Genomic DNA, 20,488 nt, shown 5'->3' on the forward strand with positions numbered 1-20,488 from the left:
GGAAATATTAATCTGGTCTATAAATGAACAACATTTATCATTATCACAACAGCAGTGATTACGGAAAACAAAGATTATGATTCATGTTTGGCACTTGCTGATGTGGAACCTTTAGTCCAGAGAGCTCAAAATATGTGACACTCACCAAATGATTAAGCGTGCACGCTTCCAGTAAAGCTAGATATATAATATTAGCCTTTCTTTATACAAGAAGAAAAATGGAGCTTCAAAATGATTGAATGATTTCCTCATGATCAATGAACAATGAATCAGTGAGACTCAGGAAACACCACAGCCCTTCTTTGAAACTCAAGATAATCATCTATGTTGAAGCTATTTATCAACAAGTTATCAGTTTCCATTTTAAAAAATGATGACGATCAGTTTCCTACGAAATCAAAGGGTTTGGGGAATTCTACAAAATAATATAGTTCCACTAGATAATAACATACTATACTTCTGTAACACTATGAATCAAACACGCACTGTAGTGGCCAAACATTCACCCAAGGAAAGCTACTCAGTAAAAGCCAGTATGGTAGTTAAAGCAATAAAACCCCTCAGAAGGACAAAGAACCAAAAATAAGAAAAACAAATAAATACACAATACCTCTAAATTGCCTTGTGGCCAAAGATTAAAAGAAACTCAACTTGGCAGCACTTTATGGGAAAGCCAAAACAAAAAACCCTACATTGTTTCATCCATCAATGAAATGGAATTACTTTTAGATGGGAAAGCAGCAAGATGTTTTAATGCAAATGACATTGCTCATAGTTTTGACCTGGAAGTGATGCATCTCATACGCACTTGAAATTGGAAGGGAATTCAGGAAGGCGGGATATAATTACTTGAACTAAATCTGTCCAAGACATTAGCATTAATGTCCTGTACTCTTATAAAAAGATCTCTGAAGGATTATTGGTCAATGGCACGTCTTGATTTGAATGCAAGCTCAGACAGTGGTAAACATGGGATCAGTAAGTGCTTTGTTACATGACCCTGGGACAGTGACTTAGTTTCTCAGTGTCACTGACGTCATCTGCACACAGGTAGTTACAGCTGCAGAACATTCAGATATCAGTGATGGAGATTTACTATAGATTGAACAGCAAATATCCTTCTGCCTTTAATAAGGTTCGGAATTCCAAATGTTTTTTGTTGAAAGCCCCCCTCAAAAAAGAAAAAAAACCCTCCCAAAAGTTTTGCATTCCTCAAAAATGAAGAAATACACTTTAAAAAGTTAAGAGTAAATACAGTTCAGCAAAAATTATTAATGCTTAAACACAGTACAAAACCAAAATCCTAAAACCTTTCAGATAAGTGTCTGGAGCACAGATTTTACCTAGCATAAAAGAAAAATGGCTTCACCAGCATCCCTGAGCTCCTTGTAACTGTGCCTCGTCTTTGGCAGACACTGACTATAGCCACGCTAACAAATGGTGTTCCCTTGCTCAACAAGAGAAGATGTCTCTGTGGCTTTCTGAGCTAAATCACCTGCTGCTCATGGGATGAATTCTTCAAGGTGATGGTTCAGCTGCTACTTCTTCCTTAACAACATCCTAAAGATTCATTCTTTCCTTCCCCGTGGCTTTGCAAAGGTTCAGCCCCGTGCCTGACTTACTTCTTCCAGCCCATTCAGATCAAGATTGCCACAGTCCCCTTTGTTCTGAGGCCCTTGAGTATTTTTTCCCCATTTGTTTCTCTCCTTCTGCGTTCCATCCAAGCTTCTTGCCCCTCTGTCCAACTCCACCCTCACTTTTACTGTGCTTGGTAATCTCCACCCAGATCTCTCCTACTTGGGTGTAACACTCCCAAGCCTCCTTCTTTACTGATCCCTGTGGCTTTTGCTTGCTCTGAATCTTGGTTGTATCTTTGGTAACGGAGCAAGCGGCCAGGCAGGATTTGTCTGGCACCTACAGTTCCCTTAATCCCCCTGTTCTAAGAGGGAGTCAGGCATGAGACACCACAAAACACTCCTGCATTTATTCACTGGGCAATGATTTCTTCAATGCATCTTGGGCTTGTAGGCAGAAAACTCTTCACCGTTAGCAAATTCTGCCTTTGTACACCCCAAGTATTTACATGGTGCCAGTTAGCAGCGGCTTTAGACAGCAAACAAAATGAATAGATCAGTAGTCCCACGATTATACGGATGTGTAAAGTAAGAGAGCACATTATAACTGACTGATCTTCCAATTCCACAGGCTATAGAGACTGAAAAACTAGTAAAGGGCCTAGGGGGTAGTTCTCTCTATTCAGGGCAGAAGTAAAGATTCCTGTTTTTTTCACTACTTAAGATGAGAGACCTATCTTGGTTATCTGAAGCAGCAATGGGTTCAATGGTCAACCCATGAGATAACCAAAGAAAAAGCCTGCCCATTGAGTACATATGAGTTATGCAGTTAGGTGCTCTCTTGATCCCACTCTAACATGGCTGTTAGTAACAGGACTCGGGGAAATTGCTTCCCCAAGGATATATCAGATGTCTTTCTGGGATACAAGAACTTTGCATTTCATCAGCATCCTCAGTTCTGAGCAGCCTTGAGGCATGGCTGTCCTTCCAAGCGTTCTCTGTCTTTCTGGACAATCTAAACAGAGACGCTCAGCAGCCACAGCGTTGCCACATTTACTGGACAAGATTACATTTGAGTACATGTGAACACTAATTAACCCTCACTACATTCCTCGGGGTGCATTTTCTTTCTCAAATTATTTCTTCATCCACCAAGGTCAGCCTCAAAATACTCATTTGACTGCATGCGTGCAGTAGTGCATGAAGTGCTACTTTCCTTTGATGGAGAAACTGAAGCAAAGGACTTACCCAAAGGCACCCACAAAGAGAACAAATAAAACAAGTTCTGATTCCTGTTGTTTGTACCTGCCCTAAAAATTTGCAATGTTTTTCTTAGAATTACAGTTAAAGTTTTCTGCCGTGCAAAAGTCAGACAGCTACATATTTTTAAAGAATAAGGCAAAAGGTCTGTGTTCACGAGGACATAAAGATGTTTTCATGTCCTGTAACCAGCCACGTGGTCCTGCTGAGGGGCCCATATCAAATTAAAAAACAACTCGAACCTTTATGAGATAGTGAACTCCCTCACTTGTCTCTGTCCTGGAGTTAATCACCTTCCAAGTTAATTTAGCAGTATGTACTTACTTACTGCATGCACTTAATGATTTAAGAACATAAATTTGGAATTTCTAGCGACTTCCCAAGCCCAGGTTTAAAATATGCCTTCAAGACACAATAGCAGTACACCAAAGATACTTTACAGAAAGAGGAAATTCTATAGTATGATTCATTTGCATGTTGGAAAACAACTGGAAAGAAAGAAACTACTCTGAGAGAGAAGTCTCATTCTATGCTATCATTAGTGTTGAGAATAACATACCAGAGAGATGAATGGAATGTTAATGACAACACACTTATGCATGAAATACTTTGGGGTTGGGGAACATTAGAGAGAATGACAGAGGTGTAAATATGAGCTCTGGAATCCCTTCAGCATTCTGGGGCCTTTATTACAGGCTCCGGGTTCACATGTGTCTTACATTTCTAGACTTAGTAGGAATTCCAGTGTAAACGCAAAAGAAGACAAAAGGGTGTAGCAGAGGAAAAAAAGGTAATTGTCTTCAGGTCAAAGGGTATAAACTAGGTATGTATTATACTGCATGAGTTGCCATGGGGAATTTATTAGGTGAAATACATGTAGGCTAATTCAGCATTCTAATAACACCTTGTATTTATACAGTGCTTTAAATCTTGAAGTATAATAATAATTTATAATAAAGAGTTCCTTTTGTTCTGCAAAACCTTCAAGCATTTGTAAGATGTGAGCTCAGATTAGATATAAGCATGAGTGAGTATAAGAGATTAAAACAAAACAGATCAACTATTGCTTCTTTTCTGAAGCAAGCCATTTTTCCTTGAAGCATTTCATGGCACCAAAATCAAAATAATTCAAAGAAAAGGACACGGCTTGATAAACTTCACTAACTCAGAAAGTTCTGATGTGGTCACAGGTGGGACATCTGAACACTTTGACTATGAAAGATCCCATTATTGTGATTGAAGTCTGAGGTAATCATGGAAAATATTAGACATTTGAAATGAAACTACCATGAAATTAAAATTTTAACATCCCTCAGCAAACTGAAAATATTTTTGTTTGGTAGTTTCTCTCTTCATGATTTCAGATTGGCTTTTTTTTTTTTTTTTTTCTAAAATCTCCTATAATTTTCCTACTTCTAGAAAAATATTTCTTGGCCATATTTGAAGCTCAACTAAAAAAAATTATTAGATCTCTCAGTTCTGTAAGTCCAAACATCATTTCAGTTTGCTGCACAACTGTAGCTCTCTCCGAGGTCTAATACAGCAGCCTCTGCATCAACAACCCTGCCTCAGTGCTTAGGACATAATGAAAACTACATACTCCCACTAAAAACAGACATGCTCGAGTGAGATGTTCTATGAACACACAATATTTTGCAATCCCCAGTCTGTAGAAACAAAGTGAAATTTAAAGGTGTTTCAAATTTGACTTTTGCCCATAGGTACTGACATCACAGCCATTATTTTTTTCTTCCCTTCTTGCTGTTGATTATCCTCCACAGACCCATGACAGGGAGTGCAAATCTGGATCAACAGCTTATGGCACTCTGGCAACAGACAGAACTAAGAGTTTAAAAAGTATGTGGTCTACCACTGCCCTCTGTTGGGTACGATGCAGAAGTGCTCAAGCATAGAGGAGAACCGTGGCCACTGCAGGGTGGAAAATGCCTGCATCTTTTGGAACAGTAAGAAAAATTCTGGCCTTTATTGCAGGCATGCAGTCCCATCTATGAGTCTGTTGCAAACTCTTTGGGCAACTCAATCATTTTGTTTTCTGCCTTCTCGTTTCACCTGAGACAATGAAGGAAGATTATTAGCCCAGCGACAGAGGTAAACTTTCCCTTAAACTAGTACCTATGCTAATAGTTAATGAATAGAATACGGTGGCTATGCTCTATGCCTAGAGCACTAACCACGGATGTATAAACCAGGAGCCAATCTCTTACGTTTTTTAAAATTAAATCTTGGAAAACCAAACTGCGTGAATTCCCGTTCACAAACATTATCTAAGTTGCAAATTTCATAAGCCCTGAAAGAAAAGCATTGGAAGGGAGTGAGCAGAAAATGCCTCTCGACTGGGATACAATTCGGTATATGGGTGACATCCGAAACGCCAGAACATTAAACGTTAACCCCAATTTATTTCTTAGGCTTTTGAAGAGGAATTTTTGATTGGCTGGTGATTTTTGCATGTGAGCAAATACAATAGGAAATACAAGTATTCAGATTCAATATAGCTGAAACTCAGTGTCGAGCTGGCCTCCAATCACCAGAGATCAGCATAACCCTGACAATAAAGGCTGGGTTGAAACCCTTAGAAAAGGACCATCGTGACTGATGTCTGCTAAACCCTGCCTTGCACAAAGTGGCATGTAAATATGATTGTAGCGTTAACTTATTCAACGTGCTTTATGATGTTAAGGCCAGGTGGAATTTTGTGTTTTACAAAACACTCCACAACGCCCATGTTGTTAAAATGTTTAATCTTTCAAGCCTGGGCATCTCACACAACCACAGAATCACAGAATCATCTAGGTTGGAAAGGACCTTGAAGATCATCTAGTCCAACCGTTAACCTAGCACTGACAGATCCCAACTACACCAGATCCCTCAGCGCCGGGTCAACCTGTCTCTTGTACACCTCCAGGGATGGGGACTCCACCACCTTCCTGGGCAGCCCATTCCAATGCCCAACAACCCGTTCTGTAAAGAAATACTTCCTAATATCCAGTCTAAACCTTCCCTGGTGCAGCTTGAGGCCATTCCCTCTTGTCCTGGCGCTTGTTCCTTGGTTCAAGAGACTCATCCCCCCTCTCTGCACCCTCCTTTCAGGGAGTTGTAGAGGGCCATGAGGTCTCCCCTCAGCCTCCTCTTCTCCAGACTAAACCCCCCCAGTTCCCTCAGCGGCTCCCCATCAGACCTGTGCTCCAGACCCTGCACCAGCTCCGTTGCCCTCCTCTGGACACGCTCGAGTCATTCAATGGCCTTTTTGGAGTGAGGGGCCCAAAACTGAACCCAGTCATTGAGGGGCGGCCTCACCAGTGCCGAGCACAGGGGGTGAGATCCCTTCCCTGTCCCTGCTGGCCACGCCATTTCTGATACAAGCCAGGATGCCATTGGCTTTCTTGGCCACCTGGGCACACTGCTGGCTCATGTTCAGCCGGCTGGCAATCAACCCCCCCAGGTCCCTCTCTGACTGGCAGCTCTCCAGCCACTCCTCCCCAAGCCTGGGGAAAAAAATCCCTTAAGGGCAAGGGCCGTGCAGATCTGCTGGGCAGCAGCTGAGGATCTAAGACCAAGAACTCCGAGTTCACTTCAACGGAGCAGTTTTGCAGCGTTTTCTCTTAAGATGGTCTGGCTACCTGATTTTAAATGAAGAGTGCATAGTCACTACATCTTCCTGTCACATTTGGCTTCCTAAGTATAACAGAGTAATTTGCTTTACTCACACATTACTGAAGCAACAAATGGACGAATGATACAAACCGATTTGCTGTATTTTTATGGGCCTACTAGTGGAATCCTGGAACAAAAAAATACTGCCTGTGTACTGAATGACTAAAAATTAGTTTGGATTTATCCATTTTATGAGCACTGGGAATCTGAAGAAAAGATTCAGGAGACTGATTGCAAAAAAACACATACAATCAATTCTTTTTCAGGAAAGAAAAAAAATCAGGTCATTCCGAGATCTCTCCCAAATATAATCTGATGTAAAGCCGTAATAATTGAACGGCGATGTCCAAGTGCACCAAGCGGCACAGGAAACACGGCGGCTTTAGGCCACCAGGACCCGAGAGCTCCGCGGCTGCCCCACGCCGCCATCTTGGGGACCGGAAGCGGAAGTGGGGTGCGCGGCGGGGGAACGCCCCCGCGCCCCGGAAGCGGGGCGGCTCCTTCCCGGAAGGAGCTGCCAGCGCCGCGCTGGCCCCGCCTCGCCGGGCCGCCATCTTGGCTGCGAGCCGCGGTCGCGCCGCAGCGGGGAGGCGTGGGGGTCGCGGCCCTGCTCTGCTCGCCTTCTCTTGTGGCGCTTCCTACCTTTCTCCTTTTCTCCTTCCATCCCCGCTCCTTCCCTCCCTCGCTCGGCCTCCGGCTGCAGGCAGGTGGGGCGTCCCGGCGGTGGAGGGGCCTGCTCTAGCAGGGAGAGGTGAGTGGGGCCTGGGCCGGCGGGGCGAGCCCCTGAGGGAGCTCAGGGAGGGCTGGACTGGCTGTCTCCCTCCCCCTGTCCCCCCTTCCCCAACCTGGCGGGGCCTGGGCCGGGCAGCCGGCTCACTGTGGGCTGTGAGCTCCTCGGTTGTCCTCTTGCTTCTTCTTGGGTTTCTGCACTCGCTGCCCGTCTCCTCAGGCACGGAGCGGCCACACGGAGCGGCCAGCTGGGTCACACCCGCAGAAAGAGGCGCTGGCTCTCGTCCCACGGGGCAGCTGTGGGGGGCCGGGGACCTGTGGTGCCCTCCGTTAGTTCCCTGATCCACCCTGCCCGGCTGGGAGCAGGGCTTGGGCGCACGATGCTGCTGATGCTGGGCTGTCTGAACACTGGCGAGTTGCTTTCTTGCTTGCTTCTGGTAAATTGTATTGTCGAGATGGGAAAATGGGTTTGCGGTCGTAGCATCTGCAAATGTGGCCGTTTATTTTCTGCGTTAAAATACAAACGTTCATTCAGATAAGGCTTTGAGGGGTGTTAAAATCCCGGTAACTATACTTAGTGCTGTAAAATATTTCAGTGTATTTTTGCAGTCCATAGTGAGGGGCGCTATTAGAATGATTGGGTTAAATTAAAAAGATACGATTTAATCTCTATTTTAAAGTTAAAACTGACTTATTTAGAGGAAAAATCTTAATTTTATGATTTCAAGAGGTATGACTTTCTTCAAGAAAAAATACCGTTTGTGTCAAACAATGATTTACAGTAATTCTGAGAAAAGCTAGGTTAGATGCATATATTTTGAGTAGGGTTTGAATATTTGACCACATACAATCGTTGCTCATGGTTTAAACAATATTTCTTTAATAAAATTGTACTTGGCCATCTGTTTGAAGTAAAGGAATAGAAAGGATTATAGGCATTTAACATACTTTTTGTGTCAAATGCTGCTATCATATTGTAAGCATTGTTTTATTTCTTTTCACAAGCTGTTTGTACAATCTTTCCTTTTTGTTCTTGCTTAAATTTCCATGTATAAAGCTAAGTAACTTGCTAAATATCTCAGGGGAAAGTGAGTTAAATAGCATTTGTTAATTGGTATGTGTTCTGTAGGTGCATTGTAAGTGCTAATGATTTCTTTGTCTTGTAAGCAGCATGGAATTTTCTTTCTTCACACTGACTTGTCTCATTTTGGATGAGGTCTTTGTTTCTCTGGAAGAGAATAATCTGGCTCAGAAGTTCCCTTCTGTAAATTCAACTGACTCTTAAGCAGGCAGCAGATTTAATTTAAAACCCTTCACATCAAAATCAGTAATAAGGTTATTGTGGGGTTTTTTGTTTGTTATTTATGTCAAATAACTAGATGTGTAGAAACACCAAACGAATTTAAATCATGGGCAAATTTACATAATAGATATTAAAGCTGAATAGGGAAATGAATTATACAGAAAGACTAAGCCCTTTAAAACAGGGTCATAATGATGTGTGTTCAGCCTGAACACAGGACTGGTAATTAAGAGTTCATGTGGGTTCTGTAGCGCAGCATATTTTCATGATAGCTGTTCACTGTGGCATTTAAACAGCAGTGTTCTGGAAGGAGTGTTTTCCCATTTTGGCAATATACAGAGTCACTTGGGAGTGTGTTAGTTAAGATTTTGCATGGTTCTTGCCACTTAAAAGTTACAGTAATTTATATTTTAAAAAAATGCTCTGTAAAGTAGATTTTTGCAAAAATCTGAAGCTTGTGTTCAGTGAAGCATAGTAGCTCTGCATCTATTAAGCTTGTATTGAAATTGTATTTGTATATATTTTTTAAAAACTAGATGAGCAACAACAGTAATAAGAGAGCACCAACAACAGCAACACAGAGACTTAAACAAGACTACCTTCGAATTAAGAAAGATCCAGTGCCTTATATCTGTGCAGAGCCCCTCCCATCCAATATCCTTGAATGGTAAGAATTAGAATGGACTGTTCACTCACTTGAGAGAACAAGATTTTCCAGGTCATCAAGTCTGACTCCCTCACTCCTACAGATTGTATGGGAATCTTGGTTTTGGGGGGTGGAGTATGAAAATTTTGCTGAAGTGATATTGATCTTCATTTTTCTGGAGGAATTAGTGGCTGATTGTGTGGTGGCTTTCATACTGTTTCAATTTCCTTCTTTGTCTTAGGCACTATGTTGTACGGGGACCTGAAATGACTCCCTATGAAGGTAAAAGTTAGCATGTAGCAAAAGTGTGCATGTACTTTATGTTATGATTTGCATGCCTGAGTAATTACATGCCTCTTTGAATGGGCAAAATGTAACTACTGTAAATAGCTCTAAAAACTGTTAGTGCAGTTTCAAAGCTGTCTGTGACTTGTCTGCTAGCTTGTTGATAGTGGGACCATGCCTATTAGTAATTTTTCTGTTATCAAGGATTCTAACAAAACCACATGTCGGATAAACTGAAGATAGATAACTTCCAATTAAGTAATTGCTAAAGGTCTTGGAGCAGATAACTCACTCAAAGATAATTTTAAAAAATCCCATTTTATTACCACATAAATGTTGTCAGTGAACCGAGACATATATTGTCTTTAAGTTCCTCCCTTTCTCCACAGGAATTCATAAAAGCCTTGTTAATTTGTTGTAGTCATGTATTTCACAATGTCTTCTGGAGCCCTCACAAAATGCGTTTTGAAATCGGATTCTTCATAGGATTATGTTAGCAGTTACCTGTGTTTCTGGAAAACTAACCCATTTGTATTGTATTAAATACACTTTGGCTGGTTTTCCTTAAGTGTATTATGGACTTGACCACAGAAAGTACAATTTAAAATACACATTTGAGAGAATTGCCTCTAAATCTACCGCAGGTGTGGATTATGATTCCTGTGTTTTAGAGGCACAAGATGGTGAGCTTGATCTCTTTAGTGTGAGGGGGAGAAGGAGACAAGTAAAGGGTTTTATGTGGCCCATTTTGAGTAGCAGTTTAGGACTTCATCTTCATGCAAAATAAGTAATTCATCTCTTTATGTAATGCAGGTGGCTATTATCATGGGAAACTAATATTCCCCAGAGAATTTCCTTTTAAACCTCCTAGTATTTATATGATTACACCTAATGGAAGGTTTAAGTGTAATACAAGGTAAGGATTTTCTTCTAACACTTAAGCAATTAACACCATTTTAGCAATATGTATACTGTGTAATAATTTTAATGGCAAAAATAAAACACACTGTCTTATCCTTTTGGAGGTTGTGTCTTTCGATCACTGATTTCCACCCGGACACATGGAATCCAGCTTGGTCAGTCTCGACGATCTTGACGGGCCTTCTTAGTTTTATGGTGGAGAAGGGCCCCACACTGGGCAGCATAGAGACGTCAGAGTTCACAGTAAGCTCCTGACTCTGTGATGCACCTTTTGTCAGCTTAGGGAATGTTGAACATCCCCTCAAAGCTAAAACAACAGCAGCAGCAGCTGACATTGTGATATCTTGGAAATTGCCTACTACAGATGATGGGCAGATGAATCGAGTCAGTTTTGGGTAGTGTGGAGATGGGGAGAGGATTTCTTAGAAAACCTAAAATCCCTTTTAGTAAACAGTATGGTTAGGAGTTTCTCCTCCCTTCCTCTTGAAGTGTCTACCAAGCAGACACACTAGTACAGAACTCTAATCCCATAAGATGAAGAACTGAGAACATAACTTCTCTCCACAAATGTCTGTTGTAGTGAATAATGTTCACAAGTATGAAGTTTTAAATATTAGAAACTAGTTGTCTAGTGGTTTGCACCATTCTTTTGGGAAATAGTCAGATGTTAAAGTATATTAACTTCGTTTATATACAACTGCTGATAATTTTTGTTTCCTCCACAGAAAAGACAGCTTGCTGCACAAAGCTTAGCATTTAATTTAAAAGATAAAGTCTTCTGTGAGCTCTTCCCTGAAGTGGTAGAGGTAAGGGAATTCATCTGTGCTATAATTTGGTTTTCTGTAGTTCTTCAACTTCTCTGTGTAGATCTGTAAACTAATTGTTTAGGACTTCTCCCAGACAGTAGCTACTTTTGTCAGTCTTGGAAGCCTTTTAAAAGGTGCTTTTGCTATGTGTAAGAATTAAAAACTTGAATCTTGAAATGGAATTGTTTTTCTGCTGCACAAAGATCTGTTGTATAGAGAATCAAATGTGTGTGTTCAGGATTGGTATCAAAGCCTTGACCGAGTTGCACATGCAGCAGACGTGGTTGTGGTCCCAATATTTTAGGATTGTATACTGTCTTGAGTTTGGGTAGGACTAATCTTTGTATATCTGGACTTGGTCCATCGATATCCTAGATTATTTTTTTTTTCTTAATTCTGCTTTAAGATCAGAGACTGTTATATTCTTCCTGCTTAACTTCTGAGAATGGGTGATATCTTCTTAGGGTATGTATCTTCCTTGCACAATGCTAACCCTGGAGGGGTGTGGATACACAGTTTATATTGTCATGTATAGGTAGCAGCTGAAAGGTAGAGAAATTTGCTTTGTGGAAGGTGTCTTCAGCCAGACAACAGTTATATAGATGGTGTAGGTTTAAGAAAGAAAAACAAAAATCTCACTTCATTTAAACCTCTGGATTCTCTCGCCAATTCCACTGATGATACTTGGTTCTGAAAGGTCTCACCTGTTATGAATGAAGGATGCTCCTTTCTTCATTCCTGTCTCTAGATGGTTCCTTCCCTTTAACTTCTTAGTGAAGGAATTCAGTTCTTTCAGCCTGCTGTTGAGACTTTGAGAGGTAATTTCCTGCATACCATATGAAGGGAATAGTTTTCTCTTACAGGCTCTTTTTTATGACCCTGGAGTTAGAATATTACAGTGCTGATGCTCATTGTACTTTGGAATTCTAGGCATAAAATTAATTTTGTCAGGCAAACTGTTTTGGGTTGTACAGATTTCACCAAATTGCAAGTCTCAATTATTGCACAAAGACTATGTACTGTAGAAGAGTAGGGAAAAGATAGAGAAGGGCCTTTTTCCAGCTGTTTTCTTAAGCCTGAGATCTGTGTTTTTGTTAGAGATAACCTGAGGTCATAAACATGTGAGCCCAGCTAGTGAAGTAAACATTGTCCACAGACAGAAATGGCCTTTCTAGGCAGAGTGGTGAGTGCTTATGGAACTTCAGGTTTGATCCATCTATGATTATTCTTAAAGGTATTCACAAAACTCCAGTTTTAAAACCATTCTCCCTCTTTGTTTCGTTCTGGGACAGCCTTCTGGAAAAAGAAAAGTTTTATTTCCATTTCCTTTCTTCCCCATGCAGATATAAATCTGAACTGAAGGTTTTAATTGCCTTTTCTTATCGGTTACAAGAATGCCAGAGAATTGGAAATACTTTCTGCAGTACTGTTTTGCCAGTACCTAAATCATTGGGGAAACTCTGAAGACAATAATAGATAACTGCTGTTGCGTTCCAAGCACAGGCAGATCTTTAACATGTAATACTTAAGAGTCCTAATCCTTTGAAGATTCTGTGATTGCTTTCATTCTTTTAATGTCTTGTGTTCAAAACAAGCTGGACACGCAAGAATTTCTCATTTCTGAAAAAAAGCTTCTCAGAAAATGTACATGTGAACTTAAAAACACCTGACCATATGATTGTTAGTGTCAACTACTGAAGTAGGTCACTTTGGAAGAAGTTGGGGAGACTGTACAAATGTCTGTAATGCAGTTAATTTAGTTTAAAAGATCTACAATATAATGAAGTATACCATATCCGTTTCCTAAAGTTGTGTAAGAACTTGGGTTCTGAAATGTTTTCAAAACGCCCAGTAGCTTCACCACTATTCACTTGCAGCTATTCAGTTTCCTTTTTTTCTTCCTCCAGGAGATTAAACAAAAACAGAAAGCACAAGAAGAGCTCAGCAACAGACCTCCATCCCTCCCTTTACCAGATGTTGTCCCTGATGGGGAAGCACACTACGGTCAGAATGGAATCCCCCTTCTTAATGGGCATGTACCCTTGGCACCAGCCAATCATCCAGGTCTCCAACAGGCCAATCGTAACCATGGACTTTTAGGCGGAGCTTTGGCGAACTTGTTTGTTATAGTTGGTTTTGCAGCCTTTGCCTACACAGTCAAGTATGTACTGAGAAGCATAGCGCAAGAATGAGGATAATAAAAGAAATCCAAGACCAAATTAGTGGTAGTTGCAGAATGAGTGGGACTCTTTGGGCATCTGACTCTGACACTGGGATAAATACTTGTTTTACCAAGTTGCAGGTAAAACATTGGTTGGCTCATGGGTTATGTTTGAGAAATGGAGTAGTTTTGATTAGTCAGAAAACTAAAAGAAGTTCTGCTCGCAGATCCTCTTGTCCTTGCTACTCTCTAGTAGTGGCTCACAAGTCAAAGCATTAGTGATGAGACACTAACATTTCTAGTGCTTTGATTTTTACAGCAGTTCTCCATCTGTTATTTGAAATTTGAAAATCTTAAGCAAATAAGGCTTTTTACTTCATTGAACAATTTTTAAAGTTTCACAATTCATGTATATCATTTTATTTTCATTAGGGAAGAGTCTGTACAGGTATTGAAATGATTCAAGTAGAGATTTCATGTGGACTTGGCAAGGGTTTGGTTAATGTGAACATTGATGCTGCAGAAGATTGCTGGTTTCTTTTTTAAGCTAGAATGAACATCATTGCATATCTAGTCAGTAGTGATTAGATGAGTGGGAAAATAACACCATGTGTGTTAAATGTGTTGTCTAAATTGTCACAATGTCATTGAAGGTTTTATTTGGGCTACAAGAAGTGCAGTTGTTGGCCCTTAGGAATGATTAGCAAGAAAACACATTTGAATCAGCCTTTAGTGGGGTATCCATATCCAGTATTGTTTTGGATTTGTTCACTTACAGATTTCCATTGTGGGAGATGTTATATATGAAAGCTGTAATACTTAATTTTGATCACAAGGTGCCACTGTTGGAAAAAAAAATAAAACTGCACACACCAATGGAGACTTGATTGTGTATTCAGAAAATCTTCTCTGGATTACTTGGGCTTTGGTAAATGAAGTAACCCTAGCCCTTGTGAAGATAAAAAGACAAATGAGTCTGAAAAACAAACCAGCTTCTTCACTCAACTGAATTAATCTGAAGTGTCACTAGCTGAAGTAAAACCCTTAAAATTAGTTCTGCTTGCTTACTTGAAGATTTGCATAAACTCTTAAAAAAACCACCACCAAAAGCCAAAACCCAAACCCTTCTAATTCATCTGAGGTTCTGGAAGCTTTTTGCTTTTAGGTATAAGTTTATCACTGTTCCCCTTCAGAAGATTGATGACTGAAATACCAATGTTTGTTCATGGGATTACAGGACTGTGGATAAACACTAAAGCTCCTAGGTTAGTTCAAAAGTCTGTCGGAAATTACTTTTTTAACTCGGTTTGCTTGGTTTTCCTCCCCTGCTTAATTTTATCGAAATGCTTTGTTTCATCAGAGGCAAACTTACTGTGCCTTTCATAATTGACAGTGATGCCTAGTCATCTGGGGAAGAACGCGCTCACTGTTAATGGTACCACAAACTGTCGAAGGTGATAGCAGGGTAAAAAGCTCTGCATCTCACTGCATAGTCTTATTGTGAAGAGCCCAAATAAATATTACCTCATGTCTCTAAGAATGTTTTTGAAACTGTTTTATTTTCCCTTTCAGACTTGTTCTGTGTCTCTGCTTCCCTTGATATCTTGAATTCTAAGGAAAAATGTATTGTTAACCCATGAGCCATGCAGCTTAGAGCATCAATAAATGTGACCAATTCTCTGCAATAGGTATGAATTATCAAAACTAGCAGAACAGCTGTATACTAAAGAAATCTTAAAGCAGTTCTTACTGAGGTAAGGAAGGGAAGGAGAAGATGGGGTGTGTGGTGATAGAATTTGGAAAAGGCTGGATTTTAAAATGTATTTATAAATCTTTGATTTTTTTTTTTTAATTTTGTGGTTTTACCAAATCTTATTTATAACTATTTTTTAATTTACCTCTTGTATGTGCTTAATCAGCTCTTGTAAAAAGAGAAGCACCGGTTGTATCTATCGAGAAGCAATTACATTCTGTCGGTCTGAGCGTGTGCTGGAAAGGAAGGGAGGGTGTCATGTCTTTCCTGCAGTGATAGGATTTTCAGAATGGCTTGTCAGACTGATATTTTTTTCCTCAAAGCATATGGACCTGTAGCTGAGGCTGTTCTGCCTCATAGATCTTAGTATTCAAACATGTTTGTGTTCTCGCAATGCCTTTTATTACCATTGACGTCGCCTACAGACAGAAGCTTATAATTGGTTATCTGTGTTTATCTTCTTATGGAAGTCTTTTTAGTCACATAAATGAAGACAAAGGCAAGGAGACCTTGGGCATGGTGTGTTTGCATCTTTTGTGAAATGTACCTTACCAAGATAAACTAGTAAAATCTGGAGATGTTGAATAAAAGGCATTTTTATCATGTGACAAGAAGTTGGCCTTAAACTACACCCAAGCATTTGAAGGTGGGTCTCTTGTTTTTAGTAAGTGCCACAATTGGAAACAAAAAAAACTTTGGTTAAACCCTGGACATGCTGCATTTTTTCTGAGGATTGGTTGTATTTAAGAAACAAAGCTTCCAATTGCGGTTTCTCTTCAGTACCCTGGATTCAGAGAAAGACTTGACAGTCATTTCAGGTGCCATTTGTTGAAAGCTAGGAGCAATAGCTGACTGAACCCTTGCACCTATGGCTTACAAGATTTTGATACATCTCCTTGCTCCTTGCCTTTGGTAACGGAAGATTTATTCTCTTTTGTGTAGGTTTTACTGTTTTGTGTTTTTTTTTTTTTTTTAAATAACTTATAATAGTATGCAGTATCTGATCTTTTTGTTACCAAAGTCATTAGATGGAGTAAACCATTCTTTGCCATGCAAAAATACTATCGTGCCCTGAAGCAGTGCGTTACTTAATGTAATAACACTGAAAGCTGTCCCTCAGTATATGATACTGGAACAAATGTCTGGCCCTTCACTTTCATGCTGCAATTTCATGGATTTCTGTAAGATTGTTATACACAGGTGGTAGGGAGTTTTTGCAGCTTGAATTAGAAGACATCTCAGTGGTTGCCTTTAAAGATCTCTTGATTTTTAAAATCCTGGATTTGTGTGTAGTCATAACTTTTCTCCCCCTAAGATTTCATGGTCACAGAAGTTACCTTACTTCAAGCATGTACTGAGGAGTAGAAATGACTGCATTGTAAAGTTGTTTGTTCATAATAAACATTCATGATAAAATTTATACTTTCTGTGGGACTGTTCTTGGGAAAGGATTAAGTGGGAAGAAATCTCACTGGATACATATGGACTAGAAAACCAAAACTGCATCTCTCCCACCTCCGGATTTTGTTTTTTCCTCAAGTTAGTTTGGTATCCCTTACATCTGTGGTAAAAGACCTCCAGGTAGTAACTTCTTTTAGATCTTTTGTTTGATAATGCAGTTCCTCTACAGAGAGGTACGTGTTCTATAATGCCATAAATGTCACAACTCATTGCAGCGCAGTACCTGTTTTCAGTACCTACTCTGAGACATGGAGGAGCCACTTTAAGATGCTGTTTCACTCTTTTTGCCAACAGTGATGATGTCTCTGAAGAAAAAGGTAGATTGGAACCTTGCTGCTAACTCAGCAGTTGCTGTTTGAGTACAGTTTGACTTTGTTCTGCTGCTATTCCCTCAAGATCTGGACAGATCTAGACAGCATCAGTTACCTACATACCTAGATGGCTTCAGTTCTGTGTAAAGCAGTAAATGTTACTCAGAGGATGTTTTCACTTTTGACTTAGAATTTGATTTTGGACTGGCAAGCCAGCTATGTGTGTGGATCCAAACCATAGTTGTTTGTAATAGCAATTTCTTTATAACTTAATGGAAGTGAGGTTTTCTTGCTTGACTGACACCTGCCAGGGCTGAGTTGTGTCCTAACTGGTTTTATGAAATGATGCATTTTCCTTAACAATGCTGGTATTTCTGCCTTTGTTTCGTATTCAGAACAGTTCTTGTGCCTGGAGTTCTTTGAACTCCATTGTTTAGACTTGGTGCTTTTCATTTTGTCCGTTGCCCTGCGTCAGGTTTTTTTAGTGCTTGTGTTAGTAGGGAACTAGTCAGATGAGGATAGTCCTGTTGCCGGATTCCAGATCCATGTAGTCATACAGGATTCTTGCTGTGGGGATGTTGTGCTGCCCTTACCTTAGACAAATTCTGTAGGGGGGGAAAAAACCAACCAACTGCTCTTGCATTTGCACAGGTACTTGGATTTGAGACTGATAATGTGTATCTAGCCAAGTATTAAAATAGGAAACTCTCCCATATCCAGAAGGACGAAATGAGATGTTTCTTGTCTATCTGATGGATTCTCCAACTTGCTTTAAATGTGTAAGCAGTCATCAAGTGACAAGCTGTCTTTTCTTCAGAGCCAGCTTGTAATTTGTAATTAGAATTATTACCTTAAGCCTTGTGCTTCAAAAGGTGGGGTTTTTTTTGATGTCCCTGAATAATTTCTGCTAATAACTTGTTGCTGTGAATGGCTTATATTGCAACCTGCTTTCAGGAAGACAAACAGTGTTACAAGATGATGCTTTTTTCGCTGCCCAGCAAAGGCCAAATCTTAAAGCATAAAACCTATGTTTTCAGTGGAAAAATTGCTTTTTCAAGAGCCAAGGGAGGCTCTTGAAAATCAATCCAAAGCATTCGCATCTCATGTTCTTGAAAAGACTTTTCTGGGCAACGAATGAGGGTGGTTTATTAGGCTTTACTAAGAACTCTTTATCAGTGGTAAAAGCTTTACCGCAGCAAGGCTATTTCACACCTCGGTCACCATGAAGAGCCCGCTGCAAGACGAACCTTTACGAGTCGCAGCCGGCGTTGTCGCGTGTTGCCCCGCGTCCGGGTGTTTTCGTGGGTTTGCCACGAGATGGCGCAGCGATCCCGCGTGGGGCGGGAGCCGCCGCTGGCCAGGGGCTGGGAAACAGCCAAACGGGGGGGGTCCCCGAAACGGGGGTGCGGGCAGCTCCGCGGGGGGACTTCGCAGAAGGCGACTGAAGTGGCCGTAAACTCTTGGTCTGGCTTCCCAAAGCTGCTTTTTTTTGTCTGCTAGTGTGTTTAGGTTTGTTCTAACAGCTTTTGTATATTAACCCGATCAACAGGTTGAGTTTATATCGGATTAGCACTGGGAAACTTCACTTTTAAACCTAAGGGATCTGTCATAGGAGCACTCCAGCCCTTTACCTGCCATGAAGCAGGGTGGCAGTGAATGGTAACGTGCCTTCTACTGTATTGGCTTAGAAAATCACCACCTCTGCACCAAGGCCTAGGAATTACTGGATGTATCTACAAAGGGCAACTCTGGGAAAACCCCAGCTTTTGACCTTTTGCCCTTTGGATACTGTTCTTAGCATAGTTAGGTAAGTTCTGTCTTGAGTAAAAGGTGAATTGTGTAAGTAGAGATTGAAAGATCAAATCACAAGTCTTACCTGACTATTCAGTTTTCCTCTCTAGCTTTATGCACACTTCTTACAGTGTTTGCAAACACTGTATCTGGCTTCTCACACATAGTTTTGAAATGTAAATGTGGCTTATAATATCTTCCCTACTTCAAAACTTTACTCGTGCAGAATTGATATTGTTACATTCTTAACTATTCCCATTATTGCTGCGATGCTGCTGAGCTCAGAGAAGAAATTGTTTGTCTTTCCAGTCACTTTCAGATCCCTGGTTTGCTGTGCTATGAAGTGCAATGTCAGCCTGTTCCTGTTTTTTTGCAAATGGGAGTTGAATATTGTTCATGCATTGGCAAGACTCGGATGCTTTGGAACTGTTGCAACTGGGATGTGAGAACAGCAGCAGCAAGGTGTACAATTTTCTACAGATAATAAAAATGCTGAATTGAAGGTTGGAGGAGAGGTAACAACTGTGCTGACACTTGTTTCAGCCCAATGTAGAGAGAAGTACACAGTCAGGAGTTAGCTACAGTCAGTTTGTCCTACTGGACCATCAGGTAACTTTGCTTTGTGCTTGCAAACGTAGTTAGGATTTATTTCCCCCAAATCTGAGGATATACTCTTGGGATTTGGCTCTTGGGATGGGAGAGGGGATGTTGCAGGCAGACAGATGCAGCCTGCCCCAGCAGTCCAAAAAAAGTGATTGCCCCATTCCAGCCTTGAATGTCATTTCTTGCCGTGGTGTGTGGATCTGTCAAGCTGTTTAGCTGCAATATGACAGATTGTCCTATTAATGTGTCATCAAGTGCACTTTTACAAATTCATGGCTTGTCTACAACTAACCTGAAAAAAGAGGCTTAAGTATGAGAAGGCGCCAAAGAAAGTTAAATATTATTAACAAATAAAGTCTGCCACGTAGTTTTGATGGAATGTGAGCTAGTTGGGGGAGGGGTGATATGCTGTTAACTATTTAGCTTCTGTGTAACTTCCCTTCTTACTCTCACTCTCTTCCCTTTCCCAAACTCCATTTCTCTCAAAAGATGCTGTAAAAAAGCAAATCTGTATTCTGCTTCTTGATTTTGTACTCAGATTGTTCATGCCTCAGTTTCCCTGAGCCATAGCTAATAGAGCTGTTGCTCCTGACCCACCCTGGCCACCTTTAAAGTCCAGGGAAGAACTGTGCTGGTATTATTACTTAGATTACAGAAGGCATGGTAAAGGGGTTGTTAAAGCAAATCTGTTACTTGCTGACTGCATAAGGGACTTCAAATTATGTGATCGTCAACCTTTTATCATTCTTGGGCTTTCTCATGATACAATCTCAGGGAAATTTTTGCATCGCCCTCTGTATTTGTGCAAAGAATGGGAATATTTGTTCTAGACAAAAAAATTGCAGACTGTCCAAGTACTTCAAGATCTCCCTTATGAAATGCTTTTAGGAGATGTATAACCTTTGGTTTTCTGTTATTTTTAATAAACAGCCCACCCTCCTGTAAAGAAATCAGCCCCCACTGAGCCAGCCTCTAATGAGAGCTAAGGGAAAATGTTGTATGGAACACAGCTAACTGGAGTGTAAAGCAGGAGCACTGATGTAGCAGTGTGTGGTGTGATGCTGAGTGCATATTCCAAGCCACATATTTTTAGCTCTACCACACACTCGTGTACAGTTTTACAAACTTCCCAGAAAAATGGTGATTTCTCTGAGATAATGAAGGGGAGGTACAGAATAGGGCTGAGGGGAGGGAGCAGGGAATGGGCAT

At 40.7% G+C, this 20,488-nt stretch overlaps 2 protein-coding genes across 13 annotated transcripts in view; both read left to right on the forward strand.

Annotated features, from left to right (window-relative positions):
- The first annotated feature begins 7,040 nt into the window (after positions 1-7,040).
- On the forward strand, positions 7,041-16,533 carry UBE2J2 (ubiquitin conjugating enzyme E2 J2). 3 transcript variants are annotated; one of them, XM_074893322.1, is made up of 8 exons: positions 7,041-7,260; positions 8,409-8,573; positions 9,078-9,208; positions 9,429-9,469; positions 10,286-10,388; positions 10,498-10,636; positions 11,119-11,199; positions 13,107-14,236. In XM_074893322.1, exons 3-8 carry the CDS (start codon positions 9,078-9,080, stop codon positions 13,389-13,391), a joined length of 780 nt encoding a protein of 259 aa, XP_074749423.1. In that variant the 5' UTR covers positions 7,041-7,260; positions 8,409-8,573; the 3' UTR covers positions 13,392-14,236. The 3 variants fall into 3 exon arrangements, with proteins under 3 accessions (XP_074749423.1, XP_074749422.1, XP_074749424.1); XM_074893321.1 differs by lacking the exon at positions 8,409-8,573 and having other exon boundaries at positions 13,107-16,533; XM_074893323.1 differs by lacking the exons at positions 8,409-8,573; positions 9,429-9,469; positions 10,286-10,388.
- Positions 15,042-20,488, forward strand: part of C1QTNF12 (C1q and TNF related 12) — an 81,681-nt gene continuing 76,234 nt past the window's right edge. For 6 of the 10 annotated variants that reach the window (XM_074893319.1, XM_074893320.1, XM_074893318.1 and 3 more), the window contains exons 1-2: positions 15,678-15,759; positions 18,986-19,285. The gene's annotated coding sequence lies outside the window, so the exon portion shown is untranslated. Of the gene's footprint in view, positions 15,115-15,677; positions 15,760-18,434; positions 18,693-18,985; positions 19,286-20,488 lie in introns of those variants that run through there. The other 4 variants (XM_074893310.1, XM_074893317.1, XM_074893313.1 and 1 more) reach the window with 4 other exon arrangements.

The sequence above is a fragment of the Strix uralensis genome, chromosome 23, assembly GCF_047716275.1.
Source record: "Strix uralensis isolate ZFMK-TIS-50842 chromosome 23, bStrUra1, whole genome shotgun sequence".
Classification (NCBI taxonomy): Eukaryota; Metazoa; Chordata; class Aves; order Strigiformes; family Strigidae; genus Strix; species Strix uralensis.

Bases quoted from the DNA above. Each gene is read 5' to 3' on its own strand.
- UBE2J2 (XM_074893321.1), top strand. From the start codon at position 9,078: ATGAGCAACAACAGTAATAAGAGAGCACCAACAACAGCAACACAGAGA. The intron at 10,389-10,497 runs GTAAGGATTTTC...ATCCTTTTGGAG, and splicing joins AGGTTTAAGTGTAATACAAG to GTTGTGTCTTTCGATCACTG. The intron at 10,637-11,118 runs GTAAGCTCCTGA...TTTCCTCCACAG, and splicing joins TAGAGACGTCAGAGTTCACA to AAAAGACAGCTTGCTGCACA.